General features: G+C 36.2%; 1 protein-coding gene across 2 annotated transcripts in view; it reads right to left on the bottom strand.

The window, feature by feature from the left end:
- The window catches only part of CNTLN (centlein), a 298,123-nt gene that overhangs the window by 182,204 nt on the left and 92,251 nt on the right, over window positions 1-23,668 (bottom strand). For both annotated transcript variants that reach the window (XM_028107236.2, XM_028107237.2), the window contains exons 4-5: window positions 10,148-10,282; window positions 9,365-9,544 (exon numbers count right to left, since the gene is read on the bottom strand). In XM_028107236.2, the coding sequence (XP_027963037.1) occupies window positions 9,365-9,544; window positions 10,148-10,282 (315 nt within the window). The remainder of the gene's footprint in view (window positions 1-9,364; window positions 9,545-10,147; window positions 10,283-23,668) is intronic.

The following is a 23,668-nucleotide window of genomic DNA, read 5'->3' as shown; positions in this document are numbered from 1 at the left end:
CACTCTTGCCCTGGCAGAAATATCAAAAAGAAAGCAGAAACTCTCAGAACCAATGTTAGAAAAACTATGGAATGCATTCAAAGGTTTACAACAACCAAGCAAATAATGAGCTAAAAAATAAAAGCAAGTTAAAAATGGGACAAAAGTTTTATGGAGTTTTCACTTGCCCTTCCCCACACTGTCTCCAGAAAGCTAACCATTTCAAAGACTGAATCTTAAAGCAGTGATATTCTTAGAATGGCAGTAGCCCATATTCCCAGCTGGAGATGCTGGTTCCTGGTTTGGGAGGAAGCAGAACAGACTTTACAGTAAATTAATATGTGGGTCTATTCTAATTTATCTGAGGGCTACCTGAAGGAATGATGCAAAGTGAATGTGTCTATTTGATCTAACTGGGAACAAAGACTGGATAAATGGCTCAAAAATACCACAAGGTAAACTAACAAACCACAGATGTGTGGGACAAAAGATTATTGGTTGAGATATACAACAGAATGCCTCAGACATGGGAGCAAAAGCCTTGGGAGATTCTTGGGGACATTAGGACTTTCAAAAATACCTACTGATTTGGGAGAGTTTAGAAAGCCATAGAGAGGCTCAGAGAAAGATGCATGCTCAGAAAAGAGAAAAGAAGACCCGAAGTTTTACCCCTGGCTGAGCTCTGAGCTCAGGGCAAATATGGCTAATTATTGAAGGAGTGTCTTAGCACAGAGTCAATACAAAGACTGGGAGAGGGATTTGTTTTGTGTCTGTAGATGTATTTTTTTTTTTTTTTTTTTGCTTCTTTGTGTTTTGTCTGTTTATTTTGGCTCCTGCCATTCAGGGATAACTGTGAGGCAATGTGAGGTGAACAAAAGCTAAAGGATAGAAACCTCAGTGACCTTATACAAGTGACCTTACACTCTAACAAATGTAGATTGGAAGATTATCTAAACAGACTACCACAGCCTCCAACAGTTAAAAAAGCAGCAAGGCTTCAGGAAGGGGTAGAATCTGACTTCCAGAGTTACCATATATGCATATGCCCAACTTCCAACAACAACAAAATATCACGAGGCCTACAAAAACAAAACAAAACAAAAAACAAGCCAACAAACAAAAACCAGGAAAGTATGGCCTAACCAAAGGAACATACAAATTAGCAGAAACCATTCCTGAGGAACCCCAGATATCAGATTTATAAGGCAAACACTTTAAAATAACTATCCTAAATATCCTTACAGTGCTGAAGAAAAACATGAAAAAAGTCTACAGGAAACCAGAAAAACAATGTATAAATCAAAAGAATATCAATTAAAGAGAAAGAAATTAGTAAAAGGAATCAAACAAATTCTGGAGCTAAAAAAGTACAATAACAAAAATGGATGATTTTCCAAGTATCCAACAACAGATGCAGAGTAGGAAGAAGAAAGAATCAGCAAGCTAGAAGAAAAACATGTAAAATTATTGAAACTGAACACCAAAAAGAACATGAAGAAAACTGAACAGACCCTATTTGAAAACTATGGGACACCATTAACTAGACCAACATATACATTATGGGGGTCCCAGAAAGACAAGAGACAGAAGAGGAAGCAGAAATAACATTTGAAGAAATAACAGCCATGACAGTCCCAATTTTGATGGAAGACATGCACCTACAAATCCAAAGGACTCAACAAACTCCCAAGAATGATCAACAGAAAGAGACTTACAAATTATTAACAACCTTTTGAAATATAGCCCCCGCAAAAAGAATCTTGAAAGTAAGAGTGACTTGTCACATAGAAGAGATCCTTAATGAGATTAATAACTAATTTCTCATCAGAAACCATGGAGGCTAGAAGGCAGTGGGATAACATATTTAAAGTGTTGAAAGTAAAGAAGTATCAACATACCCAGCAAAACTGTCCTTCAAAATTTAGACAGAATTAAGAGATTCAGTGGTAAACAAAAGGAACATACAAAGAGTGTTTATTAATAGGGGAGGCTGAGGGAGTTCATTAACAGATCTGCCCTACAGGAAATGCTAATGGGAGTCCTTCAGATTAAACTGAAAGGAAGTAAGATCGTAACTCAACGCCATATGAAGAAATAAAGACCCCAGTAAAGATAAATCCATAAGCCAGCATTATTATGCAATATTTGGTTTGTTACTCTACTTTTTATTTACCACATTTCAAAGACAAACATACAAAATTATACATCTATGTTAAAGGGCACACAATTTATTATGATGTAACTTGTGACAACAATAATGTAAAGTAGAGGGGAAGAGCAATATAGATGAGTTTTAGTATTGCTATTGTACAAGATGGCATAAATTCAAATTATATTATTTTAAGTTCATGATGACAAATGTAAATCCATGGTAACCACAAAGAAAATATATCAATAGAATATACACACAAAAAAATGAGAAGGGAAGTGCCACTATAACAAATCAACCAAATACAAAGGAAGACAGTAACTGAGGAAATGAGGGGAAAAAATACCATGAGGGAAAAAAATACCTATCAGACATACAGTGAATAAATAATAAAATGTCAGAAGTTAGTCCTTTCTAACTAGGAATTACTTTATATATACATGGATTTAACTCTCTAATCAAAAGGAAGATATTAACAGAATGGATAAAGAAAACATTATACTGGGGCACCTGGGTGGCTCAGTCAGTGAAGTGGCTGCCTTTGGCTCAGGTCATGATCCCAGAGTCCTGGGATAGAGCTCCACGTCAGGCTCCCTGCTCAGCAGGGAGCCTGCTTCTCCCTCTCCCTTTGCCTGCCTCTCTGCCTATTTGTGCTATCTGTCAAATAAATAAATAAATAAATCTTTAAAAAAATAAACTTTAAAAAATAAAATAAAAAAAGAAAACATTATACAACATGTTGATTAAAACAGACTCACTTTAAATAAGTCAGTCAGAAAAAGATAAACAACATATAATTTCACTTATATGTGGAATTGAAGAAACAAACAAATGGACAAAGAAAAAAGACACAAAAAAAACCCCAGATACTTGAATACAGAGAACAAACTGATAGTTACCAAACTGAGGTGGGGAGGGATGGGTGAAACAGATGAAGGGCATTAAGGGTAGACATCATTATGAGCATTATGTATACAATTGCTAAATCACTATATTGTACCTCTGAAACTAGTATAACACTGTATGTTAATCATACTGGAGTTAAAATTTTTTTGAAAATATACTCACTTTAGATCCAAAGACAGAAATAGACTGAAAATGAAAGAATGGGAAAAGATAACTATGGAAATAATAAACAAAGAGAGCTGGAATAGCTATAATAATATTGGACAAAATATACTTTAAGTCAAAAATTGTTACAAAAAGCAAAAGGAGGACTTATACATTGATTAAAGAATCAATTCATCAAGAAGATATAACAACAAACCAAACAACACCGCCCTTAAATATATAAACAATTACAGAACTGAAAGGAGAAATAGACAGTTCTCTACAGTAATAGTTGGAGAATTCAATACTCCACTTTAAATAATGAATAGAACCTTTAAGCAGAAGGTCAATAAGGAGGAAGAGGGCTTAAACCACACTATAAACTAAGTAGCCCTAACAGATGTATATGGAACACACTACTCCAAAAGCGCCGAATATATATTTTTCTCAAGTACACATGGAACATCCTCCATATTTGACCATATGTTAGCCATAAAACAATTCTTAATCAATTTAAAAACATTCTAATTATACAAAGTATCTCTTCCAACCACAGTGAATTGCAGCTAAACTCAATAACAAGAAAATTTTTTAAAAATATGTGGAAATTAAATAATACACTCATAAACAACCAATAGGTCAAAGAAGAAATCACAAGAGTCAGAAAATATTCAGAAATGAATGAAAGCAAAACATAAATACTAATACTTACAGGATGCAGCAAAGGCAGTCCCCAGAGGGCTATAAATGCCAACATTAAAAAAGAAAACATATCTCAAATTAATCATCTAATTTTACACCTTGAAGAAACAGAAAACAAATATCAAAGCAAAACCAAACAGAAAAGAAGAAATAATAAAGATTAGTGTGGAAATTTTTTAAAAAGGGAACAGCAAAACAATAAAGAATAAGTTAAAGCAAAAGCTGACTCTCTGAAAATAGCAACAAAATGAACAAACCTTTAGTTAGAATAACAAAGAAAAAAGAGAAAGAGTGTAAATAACTAAAATCAAAAATCAAAGTGAAGACACTACTACAAACTATACAGAAATAAAAAGGATTATTAGAGAGTACTGTAAGCAATTTGATATCAATAAATTAGATGACAAGATGAAACTGACAAATTCTTAGAAACACACAAATCACCTAAACTAATTCAAGAACAAATAGAAAATCTCAACAGACCTATATTAACTGAAGAGGTTTAATCAGTTATCAAAACTACCCAACATAAAAAATTCAGATTGCTTCACTAGTGAATTCTACCAAACATTTTATTTTATTTTTTTTTATTTATTTGAGAGAAAGAGAGAGAAAGCATAGGGGGCAGAGGGAGAGGGAGAGAAGCAGACTCCCTGCTGAAAGCAGAGCCCAACACAGGGCTCAATCTCACAACCCTGAGGATCACAACCCAAGCCAAAATCAAGAGTTGGATGCTTAACTGACTAAGCTGCCCAGACACCCCTCTACCAAACATTTTAAAAGAATGAATACCAATTCTTCTTGAACTCTTCCAAAAAATATGAGAGGAGGAAACATTTTCTAATTCTTTCTACAAGGCCAGGTTTATCTTGGTACCAAAGCCAGATAAAGATAAAAATATCCCAGCAACATAAAGTTGATTTAATATCCAAATTCAAGTAAAATAACATACCATACCCATAGAATAAAATACAAAAACCACATGATCATTTCAATAGATATAAAAAAAAGCATTTGCCAAAATCCAAAATCCAAAACCCCTTCATGATAAAAACATTCAAAAACTAGGAATAGAGGGAAACTTCCTCAATCTGATAAAGTGTATCAACAAAACCTCAGAGCAAATATCATATTTAAGGGTGAAAGAGTAGATCCTTTCCCCATGAGATCAGGAACAAGACATAGATGTCTACTCTTTTTTTCTATTCAATTACATACTAGAGATTCTAGCCAGGGTAATGGGCAATAAAATGAAATAAAAGGCATCCAGATTGGAAAAGAAGAAGTAATACTATCTCTATTTGTAGATGACATGATCTTACATACAGAAAGTCCTAAAGAATCAACCTTATTGAACAAGGCTGCAGGATATAAAATCACTATATAAAAATTAATTATATACCTATACATTAGGAAATGAAGAAACAATTCCACTTAGAATAGAGTAAAAATTAAATATTTAGGAATAATATGTACCTGAGCACTGGGTGTTACACACAACTGATCAATTACTGAACACTACATCAGAAACTAATGATGTACTGTATGTTGGCTAATTGAATTTAAATTAAAAAAAAAAAAAGAAATGAATTCCATTAAAAAAAAGGAATAATACATCCCCAAAGAAGTGCAAATACTTCTGGAAAGCAGTGCATGATACTCTGAAAACCACAAAACATTACTGAAAGAAATTAAAGTAGACCTAAAAAAAATGAAACAACTCGTGTTGATGGAGTAGAAGTTACAATACTGCTAAGATAGTGATATTTGCCAAATCGATCTTCTGATTCAATGCAATCTCTATTAAAATAAACCCAACTTGCTTTTTTTGTAAGAAATGGAAAAGATGATTCTAAAATTCATATGGAAATGCAAGAGACCAAAATAGCCTATTTTGAAAAAAAAAAAGAATAAAAAATCTGGATGATACACATATCCCAATTTCAAAATCTATTACAAATCTACAATAATCAACAGTGTGGCACAGACATGAGGATAAATGTATAAATCAAATGGACAGAAGAGAGGTCCAGAATAAACCCTTATATTTACAGTCCACTGATACTCAATAAACATGCCAAGGCAGTAGCAGTGGGGTGGGGGGAAGAATAGTCTGTTTCAACAAATGGTATTTGAACAACTGAATAACATGTGCAAAAGAATGAAGTTCGATTCCCATCAAACACCATATTAAAAAGTTAACTCAAATGGATCAAAGAATTAAATACAAGATATAAAACTATAAAACTCTTGGAAGAACTCTTCTAGAAGAAAACATAGGTGTCCATCTTCTTGATCTTTGGTTAGGCAATGGTTTCTCAGATATGACACCAAAAGCATGGGTAACAAAAGAAAGATAAATTGTCAAAATTTAGAAGGATAAATTATCAAAATTTAAAACTTTTATGCTTCAAAAACACCATTAATAAAGTAAAAACAACTCCAAGAATTGAAGAAAATAGTTTCAAATTATACAGCTGAAAAGAGACTTGTATCCAGAAGTTTATGTAAAGGGAATGAAATATGCATTTCTTAAAAAATAGACAAATAGCCAGTAGCATATGAAACGAGGCTCAACATCATTAGCCATCAGGGAAAGGCAAATCAAAACCACAATGAGACACCACTTCACATCCACAAAAACAAAGCGAAAAGGGAGACAATAACAAGTGTTGATGAGAACAAAATGAAATCAGAACCCCCACATACTGCTGTTTACAATGTAAAGTGGTATAGCTGCTTTTCAAAACAGTCTGACAGTTCCTCAAAAGCTTAAAAACAGTTACCATGTGACCCAGTAATCTCAATCCTTGGCATGTACCTAAAAGAAATAAAAATATATGTATGTGTACATGAAATCTTGTACACAAATGGTCATAGCAACATCACTAAAGACACAAATGTCCATCCACTGGAGATAAATAAATAAAATGTAGGATAGCTATGTAATGGAATATTAGTCAACAATAAAAAGGAACATAGTACTGATACATGCTACAACATGGATAAACACTGAAAACATTATTCTAAGTAGAAGAAGTCAGTCACAAAAGACCATATACTATGATTTTATTTATATGAAATGTTTAGAATAGACAAATCTATAGAAAAAGAAAGCAGATTACTGGTTATCAAGAGATGCAGGGTGAAGGGGTAAATGCAGAGTGATTGCTAAAGGTTACAGGGTTTTTTTTTCAAATAATGAAAATGTTCTAAAAGTAATTGTAGTAATTGTACAACTCTGCATAAACTAAAAACTAGTGCACTTGGACTGTGAATTTTAAATGGATTAAATGTGAATTATATGCCAATTAATATTTTATAAAGGACAGAAAGATGCAAAGTTTTCTTAATAATGTAGAAAAATCAAGAAAATGTACATTTTAGAATTAATAAGATAGTTAGAAAAAATTATTGAAAAGGTTAGATAAATCAGTAACAATCCTGCCTTCCAGAAATCATTGAAATATTACTTACCATTATACAATCTTTTTTACAATAATATTAGTAGCTAGGAATAAATCTAGTAACAGTGGACAATGCCATTTTAAGAAAATTACAAAATCTTATTCCACATACATGAAGAGTAGGGTCACAATTCTCCCAAGATTAATTCATAAACTAAGTGTGGTTCCAATCTACTTTTTAACAGAATTTTTCAGTAAAACTAATAAAATGGTTCCTTTTAAGATTTATTTATTTGAGAGAGAGAAGGAGAGAGAGATAGAAAGACAGAGAGAATGTGCATGAATGTGAGGGGAGGGAGAGAGGGAGAGAGAGAATCTCCAGCAGACTCCTTGCTGAGTGCAGAGCACCTTGCGGGACTCAATCTCAAACCCTGAGCCAAAACTAAGAACTCAACCAACTGAGCCACCCAGGTGCCCCAGTAACAAAATAGTTCTTAAATATTATAAGATAGTGAAGAAGCACATATAGGGTTCATGACTTACAAAAATAAGAAAAAGCAGACAAAACTACAATACCTAAAACCATGAAAATAATAAGATGTCCAGAAACAAACCTATACACACATGAACACGTTGAGATGTGAGAGAGATTGCATCACAAATCAATAAACTATTGAATAAATGGTGTGAAACAATATACCCCAAAATAAATTCTAAGCAGATTACAGACTTTGGAATAGGGAAAACTTTAGCATATAAGATTCCTAATGCAACACTGGAGAATAATAACACATACTCTTTCTAGATCCACAAACTTTTCAAAATCCAATTCACCTTACTTGAGATTCATGGAACAGAAAGTACTTGTAATATATAAAACAAAGTATTACTACCCAGAATAAATAAAAAATGTCTACAAATTAATAAGACATACTCCCCAATTAAAAAAAAAGTCATAGAACAAAAATCACAGAAAATCACATAATGAACAGTCATCAGTGATATGAAAAGTATCATCAAATACTCATATACCTATGAATTAACATAAGGAAGTACCATTCACACTTATCACACTACCAAACTGCTTAAAGGTTGCAGGGAAGCAGAAACTGACATAAAAGTTGAGAAAACAAATGCACCAGAATTCAAATCTCCCAATGGCTCAGTTGTTCCCTGATGATACACTAAAAGATTTAATGTATTTCCTTAAATATGTGAAATGAAATGAGTCACACACTCAGAAATACATATCCCTTAACCTCTGAAATGATCATACACACATACACATATATCCATACTTAGTACATTTTAATAGCTATATATATATATACATGTGTGTACTTATGTTATATATTCTTTTTATGTGTGCATACATAGAGGCACTATCATATTTACTAGCACGAAAATTTGTTTCTGGCCTTTTCAACAAAGTCTATGGTAAAAAAGAAACCCGAAATTCAATGGAAAAAAAATTTAGCAAAAACATTCTCAAGACAAAGAGAAAGCCACCAAAAAAGTATTACTTTGAAAAATACTGATGGACATAGTATAAAGATTGATTGTACCTTTTATTTTCTACAAAAATAAAATCTTACTATGAATAAGGCCCTCTTACGCCAAAGAAAAGCACCATCTTCAAAACACATGAGTATTTTTCAATAACTTTGTGCTTTCTTCACATTTTATTTTTTAAAAGACCTGGAAAATACATTCTTAAAACTCTACTGTAATGAATTCTAGCTATATTTATAAATTTAAGCTCTAACTGAAAAATGTCAAACCTCATGATTTTAAATATGTTTTTTCAAAACATTTTTCATTTCAAAATGCTATAGCCTTTATTTTTTAATGATTACATTTTAGATAACTATTTGAAGTCAGTTTCCTGCTTTGCAACATCAATTTTTAAAAAGCTGTGGGTCGTTAAGTGAAAGAATATAAATTAATGCTGGTCCCCACTGGTGGATTTGAATATGTAACTTGTTATTTAAAGAAAACCACATGTAATAAACTTCCTATAAGAAGTTAGATCCGAAATAACAGCATTATTCTCATTCTCTACACTCTCACTGCATACTTTTATTTTTGCATCAATGCTATGTTTTTCTTTTCTCCAATGTGCTTCTTGCTTCCTCAGTTTCTCCAGGTCATTTAGCAGGTCAGCGCAGCGGGTACTTAATTTCTCATTTTCCTCCTCCAGATTTTTTATAACCAGTCTGTTTTGCTCTTCCTTATTCTGTACACACTCCTTAGTGTCCTGTAGAACAGTACCACAAGGGCCGATAAACAAAACAACAACAACAAAAAAGGTGAGAACTAATCAGCAAATATAAACTGTACAGTTTTACCCTCACAGCAGCTTCTTCTATATTTGATGGCCAAGGTCACCTGTATACTTTTATTGGCCTCTTTTCATGCAGGTGGCTGGGTCATATTTTTTCACTGGATGACAGCTTTGATGAGTACACATTTGCAAAGAGCCCATTAATTGATCAAGCTGCCTTTGATGCTGTCCCCAGCTATTTTTGAGACCCACACAGACATATCCTCCCAGACCTGGGTTTTATCAATTAATAATGCCAGTCCCATCAGAATCTAATTACAAGAAGCCACATATTCACACTCCTACTTTCTTAGCTCCATTTCCATCATTAACTATTTATCTGAAAGTTATAAAGCTTGGAGTCTTATCTTTAAAGCATCTTTCTCAGTTTTTGCATGTGAGAAAACTGCATGGTACAGCAGGGCCTAGGGCAATTTTTCCTCCAAGCTTGTCACTTTCTGTGCCACAGAGGCTGACAAAGCTTAAAGTAGGACTTCAAAGCAACAGTGCTGTAAAACTATGTACAAGCCAACACACCTTAACTTCTTGACTTTTATCTTTAAATTTCTTCTGCAAGTTGCTGAATTCTTTCCTTAAGAAAGCATTTTCTTCATCAACTGCAATCTTCCGTTTTACAAGGTCATTTATTTCTATTTGTAGTCCTGTTTCTCTCTATGGAAAAAAAAAATCACAATTATTGGTAAGCTGGATTTCTAAGAAAAAATTATTTTATTTAAAAAGTTCCACCTTTTGATTGATAATATTAGGATTAACTAGCTTTCATAATAATGTCTATTATCACAATTCTCACTTCTGGTGACATGCCCATCAATTTTCAAGTAAACGGTGCAAGTATGGTATCTGTTTATTAGTTTAAGATGAAGAACACATAAAAACTGGATGCCAAATATTAAGCCACATTCAGAAAGCAAACTTTTGGGATTTAGGTGCATAACAGAAGAAAACCAGAATTTTATAAAATATTCCAATCAAAGAAAATGTGTATGTAGCTAAGATAAGAATTACCCTCTTATTTGAGTATCATTTGGAAGAAAACATTTTTTAGAGAAACAATTATAGTTTTGTGAAGGCATACATAATTTTCAAGACTGGAAAATGGCAAGTTAGTTTTGGTATGAAAGATACCTTGCTGTGTAGAAAACATATTCAGGATATTAAAACTGCCATAGTTTTTTATTTATTTTTATTTATTTGACAGAGAGAGAGAGAGACAGCGAGAGAGGGAACACAAGCAGGGGGAGAGGGAGAAGCAGGTTTCCCACCCAGCAGGGAGCCCAATACGGGGCTTGATCCCAGGACCCTGGGATCATGACCTGAGCTGAAGGCAGATGCTTAACAACTGAGCCACCCAGGCAGCCCCAAAATTGCCAGTTTTCAACTGAATGTTTTTTTCACCTGCCAGAGATACCTAAACAATACCTAATTACAGGACATGTCCATGACTCAATTCGTAGTTTCACTCTTATCCCTACAGCTCTTATCTCAGAAAATTTACCCCTTCTTGGCTTCTGGTCTCATGTCTGAGAGTCTTACTAATTCTAATTCAGTCCTGACTCTCTCCCAATCACCAATGCCACATTTCCAACTTTCAATATAATACCTCCACTTGGATTATCTGCTGGAACTTGAAACTAACATGCCAAAACTGAAATCCATATCCTGATACTATCTCTTTCCAAACTTCTTCAACTTTTGTCAACCCAACTTTTGTTCATTTTTTTCAACTGATATTTATTAAGCACCCATTACACGCTTACAAGCTTTTTGAAAGCATCCAGGTCATTCTTAACAGCACCCTTCCCCAAAGCCCTATCTTCCTGTCAACCAAGAAGACACATCAAGTTATAACATACTGTTGTGTTATTAAGTAGGATGCTTAATAGAAAACCCTGACCTTCATTCCATCTCTGAGCTATCAGTGATGTTCATTTGATTCTTAAGTATCAATTTATTTTGTACTCCCATACCTACTCCTTATTAAACATGCTGCACATGACTTGAGGAGGAGCTTCAAGAATAGGATGCAAAACAACGTGAGTTTCAGGAATAAAGTGAGAGTATCTACTATATTCTAATTTTTTAAGCTATAATGTTAATTGTTTATTTTACTTGACTTCTAATTAAAAATATTTTAGGAGCACCTGGGTGGCTCAGTTGGTTACGGGTCCCACTCTTGATTTCAGCTCAGGTCATGATCTCAGGGTGGTGAGATCAAGCCCCACATCAATGCTGGGTGTAGAGTCTGCTTAAGATTCTCTCTCTCCCAGATATTTGCAAATGACACACCAGATAAAGGGCTAGTATCCAAAATCTATAAAGAACTTATCAAACTCAACACCCAAAGAACAAATAATCCAATCAAGAAATGGGCAGAAGACATGAACAGACATTTTTCCAAAGAAGACATCCAAATGGCCAACAGACACATGAAAAAGTGCTCAACATCGCTCGGCATCAGGGAAATCCAAATCAAAACCTCAACGAGATACCACCTCACACCAGTCAGAAGGGCTAAAATTAACAAGTCAGGAAAAGACAGGTGTTGGCGAGGATGTGGAGTAAGGGGAACCCTCCTACACTGTTGGTAGGAATGCAAGCTGGTGCAGCCATTCTGGAAAACAGTATGGAGGTTCCCCCAAAAGTTGAAAATAGAGCTACCCTACGACCCAGCAATTGCACTACTGGGTATTTACCCCAAGGATACAAATGTAGTGATCCAAAGGGGTACATGCACCCCGATGTTTATAGCAGCAATGTCCACAACAGCCAAACTATGGAAAGAGCCAAGATGTCCATCAACAGATGAATGGATAAAAAAGATGTGGTGTGTATATATATACATATATATATATATACATATACATATATATATTTATACATATATATATTTATATATATATACATATACATATATATACATATACATATATATATTTATATATATATATAAATTTATATATATATATATATATAAAATGGAATATTATGCAGCCATCAAAAAAATCCTGAAATCTTGCCATTTGCAACAACGTGGATGGAACTAAAGGGTATTATGCTAAGCGAAATAAGTCAATCAGAGAAAGACAGGTATCATATGATCTCACTGATATGAGGAGTTCTTAATCTCAGGAAACAAACTGAGGGTTGCTGGAGCGGTGGGGGGTGGGAGGGATGGGGTGGCTGGGTGATAGACATTGGGGAGGGCATGTGCTATGGGAGCGCTGTGAATTGTGTAAGACTGTTGAATCACAGACCTGTACCTCTGAAACAAATAATACATTATATGTTAAAAAAAAAAAAAGATAGTAGGAAGGGAAAAATGAAGGGGGGGGAATTGGAGGGGAAGATGAATCATGAGAGACTATGGACTCTGAGAAACAAACTGAGGCTTCTAGAGGGGAGGGGGGTGGGGGCATGGGTTAACCCGGTGATGGGTATTAAAGAGGGCATGTATTGAATGGAGCAGTGGGTGTTATACGCAAACAATGAATCATGGAACACTACATTAAAAACTAATGATGTAATATATAGTGATTAACATGACACAATGAAATAAAATTTAAAAAAAAATTCTCTCTCTCCCTCTCCCTCTGCACCACCCCCATTGCCGCTGCTCACATGCACATGTTCTCTCTCTTAAAAAAAAAAACCTTAAATACTGAACACATATAAAAATACCATGTGATAAATATGTAAGGTACAAAGAACTATTCTGTTTTGTATCCATAACCACCTAATTAAGAAACACAACTTTACCATTATCTTTAAGTCCTCTGTAGGTCCCCTGATCCTTACAACACTTCCATGTCCTCCAGAGCAAGGCACTATCCTACAACTTTGGTTCTTAGCCTTCTTTCGTCTATGTCTTCAAACTATAAAGAAATAGTCCGAAGACGTACATATCCCTATTTGATATATTGTACAGTTTAGCTTATTTTTTAACTTTAAATAAATTAAATCATACTACACATATTCTGTAGCTTGTTATTTTTTGCCCAACATATGTTCCCAAATTCATCCATATTGATAGGCGGAGGCCACAATTCAATTACCTTGGTGTACAGTGCTACGGTGAGCACTGTGCTCATATATATAAATTATATTTATATAATTATACATACAGTGCTATGCATAATTATATAAATATACTATAATATATTTATCTATCTCTTGTCAGTGTATACTTCAGCTGCTTCCCATTTTGGGAAAAGGGGTATACAAACAATGCTGCTATAAACACACTTAAACATGTCTCCTGATGCAGATGAGCAAGAATTTCTCCCAAGCAGTATTTTTCAAACTACAGACTGCAATCTAGTAATGGGTCATTAAATCAATTTAGTAATCACAATCAGCATCTTTTAAAAGTGGAATAGAATACAATAGAAAATATCAAAATATAACCATAAATTCTTAGCAAAAAAACTATGCCATAATAAAATTATGAAAGAAGCAAATACATTATCTCCTAAATTTTTACAGTGTTTAATTTTTGATTTATATTTTATTTAAATACTATTAAATTCATATTTGGTACAGGCTTTGTTATATTTTTTACCTTTATTAAAAATAGTAAGGACAATTATTATTATATGAAATTTTTATATCATGTGTGGGTATACTAGGGTCATTAAGTAGAATACATTTTATTCAATGTGGGGGTCATATTAATAAAAGTTTGAAAAATATTGCTTAAGATCATATTTGGAGGTAAAGTCACTAAGTCACAGGCTATAAGCACTTCAAGAGTTCTCACAGCTCCACATCTGTACCAACACTTGACTCTCAGGCTTGGTAATTTTTTACAAATCTAGTAAGTATAAATGCTTCCTCAATATAGTTTTAATTTTTATTTCATATTTTAATTATTAGGGCATATCAAACTGTGCCTGACATCAATCAAATGCTTAAGAATAGATGCATAAGTGTGGCCCATCCACAGTTCACAGCCCATTTTTCTATTCTCATCTAGGTGTTACCCTCCTTCAAGATTCAATCTCTCCCTTCCTCCACGAAGGTTTCTCCAAACTGTCATAGTAATTTCTACCCATTCTAGATTTGTCTTGCCCATGTTATTCACTGGACACCTTAGGTACTACCTATCTATGTACTCATAATGATTTCCAAACTAGATTAGCAAATGTTTATGAATGAGATTGACACAGAATGATAAATTCAATCATATGAACACTGAGATTGTTTACAGACTATCTACAGACCTCTCTTTTGAAAGGACAACTGACAAAACTTGAGAATCCTCATCTATTCTGGAAATTATTTAGACCCTAGGAAGGAAAGAACACTGAGCCAAATGATTAAAGTTTTAGAAGGGATTGCCCATTCATGTCAGCTAAACGTAACAGAAATTGACAACTTAAACACCAATAACAAGCCCTTTCATGAGAATTATTTAATAATTTGAATTTTGGCATTTGAGTGAATTTAGTAATCAACAAGGCCAAATATAGACTTAATTTTTAAATAAAAAAGCATAATACAAGCCTAACCCAAATTATCAATATTCTTGTAATTAGTTTGATAAATCTGATATTATGTTGAATAATCATTAAAGTAATAGATAAAGAGGCACTACCAATAAAAGACAACCAACAATTGAAACCTTTAAAGATTGGAAAATTTTGTATAATGCAAAACATTTTCCTATTAAAGTATGCTCTTAGTGATCTACTTGAAATAATGAAAGTACAGGTATATACAGCTGTAGTTCATTTTTAAATTTAGCTTTATGAAACTTTTCAACAAACTTCTCTGGATAGAGTACATTCTTAATGGTCTGGCTTGAGTTAATATTAAAATAGCAAATAGAACTCAGAGGAACCATAAAGCATAAAGGGTGACAAGAGAAAGTATGTCTGGAACAAATAATTTATTATGGATAAGACATGAAATGAATAATTCACATCACGGTCAAGAGAAGTCTATAGAGTAAGAAGAGAATGATAAAGAGTATGATGCAGGGAAAAAGGGGAAGGAGGGGCAGCGGCATAAGACCTAAAACTCTACTGAGCAATACTTGAGCATAGTTAATATATTATTTATTTGACCCACTTTCAAATGGGCATGAAAGTTTTAGTAAAAAACAGAGAAGTTATGCGGGCGCCTGGGTGGCTCAGTCATTAAGCATTTGCCTTCAGCTCAGGTCATGATCCCAGGGTCCTGGGATCGAGCCCGCATCAGGCTCCCTGCTCCACGGGAAGCCTGCTTCTCCCTCTCTCACTCCCCCTGCTTGTGTTCCCTCTCTTGCTGTGTCTCTCTCTGTCAAATAGATAAATAAAATCATTTAAAAAAAAGAGAGAAGTTATGAAGCCACAACAGTGGTAAATGGAGAAATTAAACAATGGTAAATAGAGAAAAGGGAAAGGATAACAGATCTAATTGTAACTGAGAACGAAAACTTATTTCTGAGCCTCCTATAAGGTAAAAAAAAAAGGGTGGGGTGGGGTGAGGATATAACGTTAAACAGCAACCATTATCTAATTAAATACAATATACTAGTCTGTGAGCGGAGTCATGCTATCCAATGCAATACTAGAAGGGGAATTTATTACATGATTTATTTTATAACTACCAGTGACAAAGCTAAGGCACAGACTTACCAAAAGAAGTTATAGGCAATGTTTTACGCTATCATAAATAAAATGTTATATTAGATTGCACTTCTCTGAAAGTTTTTTCTGCAATCAGCTAAAAAATAGTGTGCATGAGTGTGTGTATGTGTGTGTGTAACTTTCTAGAAATTTGATTAGATACATAAGTAAGATTTAAATAAGCTATAGGAATTGTCATTCTTAAGTGTTACTCTATTCCATAAGCTATAAGTTTTAAAAATTAAGAGCTACTTAATATTGCTCAGTGGAACAACAAAAACACACTGGAGGGACTTCCAGGTTCCACTCAGGCATGTAAGGAACGTGGAAGTCATTGCTCCTGTTCACAAACATGAAAAAAAGCTCAACTAACCAAAAATCAACAACTCTTCTTAGAGCTATCAAAAAACTGGGGTCATAGAGCAAACTGTTGTTCCCCAAACTAGAGAAACAGACAGGTAGATACAGATAGTGGCACTTTACCAGAGCAGAAAACTCCATGGGAACCACTACCAGTGTAGGAAAATCTAATCTGTAATTAAGATTGCTGGAAGATCAAAGTGGGCAAGTTTTGAGAGTTAGAAAGTCCAAAAAAGCCCAATCTTAGGGAAGTTTTGCCAGAGCCTAACCAACCTGGCAGAAGGGAAAAAAACTAACTCCAATACCCTCTAGCCTTCCTATTATCCAAGGGGGGAAAGGCTGAGAAGTACTTATGAAGGTCACAGTGTAGGGACACAAGCTCTCTAAAAGACAGAGACCTAATTATGGGACTAAAGAATACTTCCCCCTCCCCCTGACACCTCACCACATCAGTAGGGCTTCTGTATAACAACCAGGGAACACAATAGAAAGAATTGTGCGTCTCAGATGATATTTAAGAAACTTCTAGAGAAACCCAAATAAAAAAGAACAACAAACAAAGTTTAGCCTCTGACACGTACAGTTATAGCCAACATAAACAGAGCCTAAGCCCTAGCCAGATAAACATAAAACCTCACACTAAAGCCTATTCACCTCAGAACTATTTACCCATTTAGTCAATTTTAAGTGTCAACTTGGCTATGCCACAGTACCCATGGTATCCAGTTTTTGATAGTTTTTGATGAAATACCAGTCTAGATGTAACTGTGAACATATTTTTCAGATATAATTAACATTTAAATCAGTGAACTTTGAGTAAAGAAGATTACCTCTCCATAACGTGGCTGGGCCTCATCCAGTCAACTGAAGACCGTAAGAGAAAGGGCGACAGTTCTCTGAGAAAGAAGAAATTGTGCCTCCAGACTGCCTTCTGATTGAGTTGCAACATTACCTCTTCCCTGGGTCTCTAGCCAGTCTTGCACAACTCAGACTTGTCAGCCCACAACTGCATGAGCCCCCCAATGCCTTAAAATCAATTTCCCTCTCCAGATAGATAGATACAGATAGATATATAGACATATGTATTCACATCTATTACTTCTGGTTCTCTGAAGAACCCTGACTAATAGATTTTGGTCCCATTTTGGACTTCACTCTTAAAATTGCAAGGACATGGATATCATCAACAACCTGAATGAGCTTAGAAGCAGATTTTTCCTAAATCAAGCTTCCAGATGAGAGCACAACCCAACTGAAACCTTGATTAAAACCATATGAGATCCCAGCTATGTCCAGACTCCTGACCCACAGCAACTTAATAACTGTATTGTTTTAATACACTAGCTTATGATAATTTGTTATACAGCAACAGAAAAACCAATATAATGTAACATATTTTCCCACAGAATTTACACTAAAAATAATGGAGAAGGTGGTTATGGAACATAAGCATTATAAATCTTGATGGTACAAAAAATACAACCAAAAAATGTTAAGAATAAGAAATTAAGTCCTCCAATTACTCTCTATAAGTTCACTTTAAAATGCAGGAAAAACAAAAGGTGAATAAATCAAAATACACCAATTTTCTTATCTTTTTACAGTGCACAGTTGAGAGACATTATATACATTTTTTAGAATATGTAAGAAACAAGTAGACTGTTTAATATATAAAGTAATAACTTAATCACTAAAAGAAATGATGTAGACTCTAAATGTCCCAAACTACCAACATGAAAATGCATGCATACCCAAACACACAAACACACACAAATGAAACAAATATAAAAAGCTAAGAAAGAATTAAAAACAGAAAGTATAAGGTCAGAGAATGAAGATCAAAAAATTATGTTATATCAAAAAATATAGATGGGATAAACATCTTTAAAAAAGTAAAGATGTATAGATTGAGTCAAAACGCACTTCCAGGGAAGATGGTGTATTAGGAGGATCCTAAACTTATCTCATCCCACAAACACAACTAGGTAACACCCACATCAGAATAAATCACCCAGAAAATGACCTGGAGATTGGCAGAACAGACTCTCCACAGCTAAACATAGAGAAGGGGCTACAATGAAGAGGGAAGGAAGGGCGGAGACACGGTTGGGAGCTAAAGGGACCAACGGGACTGTATATGGGAGGGAGGGACACTGCAGAGGGTAGAGAGGGCCAAGGTGCCCCAGGCACATAGAATCTGCACAGGAAAGACAATCCCGGTAACACTTGCCTTTGACTACCAGACAGGCATAATTTTGCAAGTTCTTACAATTAGTGGGGCTTAACACTTGGAACTTGGAAAGTCAGCCAGCTTGGCTCTGGGAGAGCCTGGAGAGCAAGAGGAAACTGAGTCCCCACCCTTAAAGAGACAGCACTGCAAAGAACCCTGGAGAGATGTAGCATAGAAGCAGCAATTTGAAAAATGCCTCAGGTATACAGGAATTTCCTAAGTGGGTACCATTTCCTTCTTCACCCTCCAGCCTAGAGACAGAAACCTGCGAGAACCAGCACAGCCCCAACACTCCACCTAGCTAGCTATCAGCATACCTCTCCTTCCTCCCAGACCCCCAACCTTACACTTCTGTGGATCTACACCCTCCAACCTTGGCAGGAGTTTCGGGTGGCTGTAGGTCCCCTCCCCCAGCAGAGAAGTTTGGACCTTGCCAGCACTGTGTGCCCTGCTCCCACATTCTCCTTTGGTCCCAACCACTACCTCGCAGCAGTTTTCTAAAGCAGCTCCAGGTCCCCTCTCATAGCAGACCTGTGCAAACCTTGCTAACACTGTGCTCCCCACCCCCTCATTCTCCTGCAGACCCAACCCCTCCAATACATCATTCGAGCCCATCAAAAGCAGTGCCACAAGCCTGGCACTGTGCAAGCAGACTGAACAGGGGCCAGGACCACTCCAAAGTGACTACTGCTCCAAGGAGAGTGCAAGATAACCACACACACCAGTCAGCTGGGGACCCAGCAGTGGGTTGGGGCAGATATGTGGTCTGTCTGCAGGCTCTGCCCAGCAACAAAAGCTTCTCAGGGTACAGTATAGGGAAAGCACCCTGCAGTTAGTTCAGTGCTACTACATCTCTGGCAAATGCCCGGTCTGACTCAACTCAAGCCCAAGGCAGCCCCAGACCGGCCCATTAACAACAGAGGACCAAACCCTGCCAACAACAGCAAAGAGAACCACTGCAAACAATTGGACTGAAAGGCAAAAGCAGTGCAGCCACAACAGTAGGCCACATGCAACACACATAGGAGAGCCCCCCTGAAGAGCCAGGTTCTGATGAACAAGGGACATTGCACAACAGAGCACTACAGGACCTCTTCTTCATAAGCCCACTACTTTCAAGAGCAGGAGACATAGCTGACTTTCCTACCACATAGAAACAGACACCAAGAGTTAGACAAAGTGAGGAGACAGGGAAATACATCCCAGAAGAAAGAACAGGACAAAATCACAGCAAGAGAGCTACATGAAATGGAGAGAGGTAATATGACTGATAGAGAATTTAAAGTAAAGTTCATAAAGATACTCACTGGACTTGAGAAAAGAGTGGAGGACCTCAGTGAGATCCTTAGAAAAGAGAGAGAAAACATGTAAAAAGAACCAAACAGAGATGAAGAACTCAAACTGAAATTAAGGGGTGCCTAAGTGGCTCAGTCAGTTAAATGTCCAACTCTTGATTTTGGCTCAGGTCATGATCTCAGGGTCATGAGATCAAGCCCCACATCAGGCTCTGTGCTCAGCGGGGAGTCTGCTTAGGATTCTCCCACTCCCTCTGCCCTGCCCCCACCACTGGCATGCTCTCTCTAGAGAAGAAGATGAACAAATCAGAGACCTGGAGGAAAGAGTAATGGAGAGCAATGAAGCTGAATGGGAAAGAGTAAAAAAATAATAATACAAAATGAAAATAGATATAGGGATTTCAATGACTCAAGTAGAATAACATTCCCAGAAGAAGAGAGAAAAAAGGGGAGAGAAAATGTATTTGAAGAAATAATAGCTGAAAAATTCCCAAATCTGGGGAAGGAAAGAGAAATCGAAATTCCCAAGGCACAGAGAGCCCCCAACAAAATCAACCCAAGGAGGTCCCCACCACAACACATAATAATTAAAATGGCAAAAAGCACTGATGAGGAGAAAATTTTAAGAGCAGCAAGAGAAAAGAAAGAGATATATACAAGGGAAACCCCGTAAGGCTACTGGCTGATTTTAGCAGAAACTATTCAGGCCAGAAGAGAGTGGCATGATATATTCAAAGTGCTGAAAGAAAAAAAACTTGCAGCCAAGAATACTCTTATCCAGAAAGGCTATCATTCAAAAGAAGAGATAAAGAGTTTCCCAGACAAAGAAAGTTAAAAGAATTCATCACCACTAAACCAGCCTACAAGAAATGTTAAAGGGACTCTTTGAAAGGAAAGGAAAGGCCATTAGTAGGAGTAAGAAAAGCAGGAAGCAGAAAACCAATAAAAATTAGTATATCTGTAAAATTCAATCAAGGAATTCCCAAAATAAAAGGATGTGAAGCAAAACACCATATACCTAAAAGGTGGAAGGGGAGAGAAAAAAGAATGGGTTCAAATGTAAGTGACAATCAATGTAATATAAACCGCTATAGGCATAAGATATTATATACAAACCTAGATGGTAACCAAATCAAACACCATAATGGATGTGAAAAAAATAAAGAGAAAGAAATTCAAGTATACACTAAAGAAAGCCAGGAAACCATTAAAGAAGAGAGCAATAGAAGAAAAGAATAGAAAAGAACTACAAAAATACCATAAAATGAGTAACAAAATGGCAATAAGTTCATACCTATCAATAATTACTTTGAATGTAAATTAACTAACTCCAATAAAAAGACATGGGGTGATGAACTGGATAAAAAAGCAAGACCCATCCATATGCTGCCAACAGGAGACTCATTTCAGACCTGAGGACACATGCAGATTGAAAGTAAATGGATGGAAAAACATGTATCATGTAAATGGAATTGAAAAGAAGGTTGGGTAGCAATACATATATTGGACAAAATAGACTTTAAAACAAAGATGGTAACAAGAGACAAAGGACACTATATAATCATAAAGGGCACAATCCAACAAGAAGATATAACAATTATAAATATTTATGCACCCAAAATGGGAGAACCCAAACACCTAAAGTAGCTAAAAACAACAAACATAAAGGAAGTAATCAATACTAATACAATAACAGTAGGGTACTTTAACATCCCACTTACATTGATGGATAGAATATCCAAACAGAAAATCAACCAGATGGATCTAACAGTCATATTCAGAACATTCCATCCTAACACAGCAGAATACACATTCTTTTCAAGTGCACATGGAACATTCTCCAGAATATATCACATATTAGGGCACAAAACAAGTCTCAAAAAATTCAAAAAATTAAAGTCATAGATAACATGCATCTTTTCCATCACAATGCTATGAAATCAGAAAACAACACTAAGGGGAAAAAAAACCTGTAGAGAACATAAATACAGGAAATTTAAGTAACATGCTACTAAAAAATGAATGGGTCAATCAAGAAATCAAATACGAAACAAACAAAAAAAAATACATGGAGATAAATGAAAATGAAAATACAACAGTCTACAATCTTTGGGATGGGGCGCCTGGGTGGCTGAGTTGGTTAAGCGAATGCCTTTGGCTCAGGTCATGATCCCAGAGTCCTGGGATCGAGTCCCACATCAGGCTCCCGGCTCACCAGGGAGCCTGCTTCTCCCTCTGACCCTCTCCCCGCTCATGCTGTTTCTCTCTCACTAACTCTCTAATAAATAAATAAATAAAATCTTTAAAAAAATAAAATAAAATCTTTGGGATGGAGCAAAAACAATTCTAAGAGGTAAGTTTATAGGAATACAAGCCTCCATCAAGAAACAAGAAAAATCTCAAATACACAACCTAACATTACACCTATAGAGACAAGAAAAAGAACAAACCAAACCCAAAACCAGTAGAAGGAAGGAAATAATAAAGATTAGAGCAGAAATATATAAAATAGAAACTAAAAAATAATAATAATAAATGATAACAATAATAATAATAAAACAGATCAATGAAACCAGGAGTTGGTTCCTTGAAAAGATCAACAAAATTGACAAAACTTTAGCCACACTCATCAAAAAAATGTTTTTCCAAGACAGTACTAACAATATCATAAATAAAAAAAGAGGAAGGGGCGGAGCAAGATGTCAGAAGAGTAGGAGACCTGGATTTCCTCTGGTCTCAGGAATTCAGCTGGATAGGGATCAAACCATTCTGAACACCTATGAACTCAACAGGAGATCAAAGAAAAGAATAGCAACAACTCTCTGAACAGAAAAGCGACCACTTTCTAGAAGGTAGAACATCTGGAGAAGTGAATCCGAGGCAACATTTGGGACCATAGATGGCGGGGGAGGGGGCCTCCGTCAGCCACTTCTGGCAAGTGATAGAGCCGTGGAGCACAAAATCGTAACTTTTAGAAGTCAGCTCCGCTGAGGGACGTCGTTCTAGTGGCTAAGCAAGGCGTGGAACCCTAGCGGGACAGTGTGGTCTCAGGACCCTCGGTGTCACAGGAGGACCGGGGGTGCCTGAGTGCGGCAGAGCTCCCAGGTATCGGAGCGGGGAAGTCGGCTGCAGAGACAGAACGGAGGTGCGGGCTCTCAGCTCGGGGTTGCCATAAACCCTGATGCGCAGCACAGTCGGTCCACTGCTCCTCCAGCAGGGACCCAACATGTGGCAGATCCGGGGAGACTCTCCTTCCTCCCCTGGGAGGAGCGGCGCGGGAACGCACTGCAGGGATCTCCTGGGATTGGAGACTCCACACCAGGTCGGTTGCCAGAGATAGAAACGCTCGGTCACAGGCCGGGGGAGCACGGGGTGCGGCCGGAGACCGGGGACACGGGAGTGACCAACTGCTTTTCCCTGGGGACACACTGAGGAGCGGGGCCCCAAGTTTTCGCCTCCTCCGGGGCAGAGATTGGGAGGCGGCCGTTTTCACTCTCATCCTCCAAAGCTGTAGGAAAGCTTGCAGGGAACAAAAGCTCCCGAG

This window comes from Eumetopias jubatus, unplaced genomic scaffold (assembly GCF_037043125.1).
Source record: "Eumetopias jubatus isolate StellerSeaLion01/CBP00866 unplaced genomic scaffold, mEumJub1_p1.0 scaffold_15, whole genome shotgun sequence".
In the NCBI taxonomy this organism is placed as follows: domain Eukaryota; kingdom Metazoa; phylum Chordata; class Mammalia; order Carnivora; family Otariidae; genus Eumetopias; species Eumetopias jubatus.
This window is presented reverse-complemented; position numbering and strand designations above follow the sequence as displayed.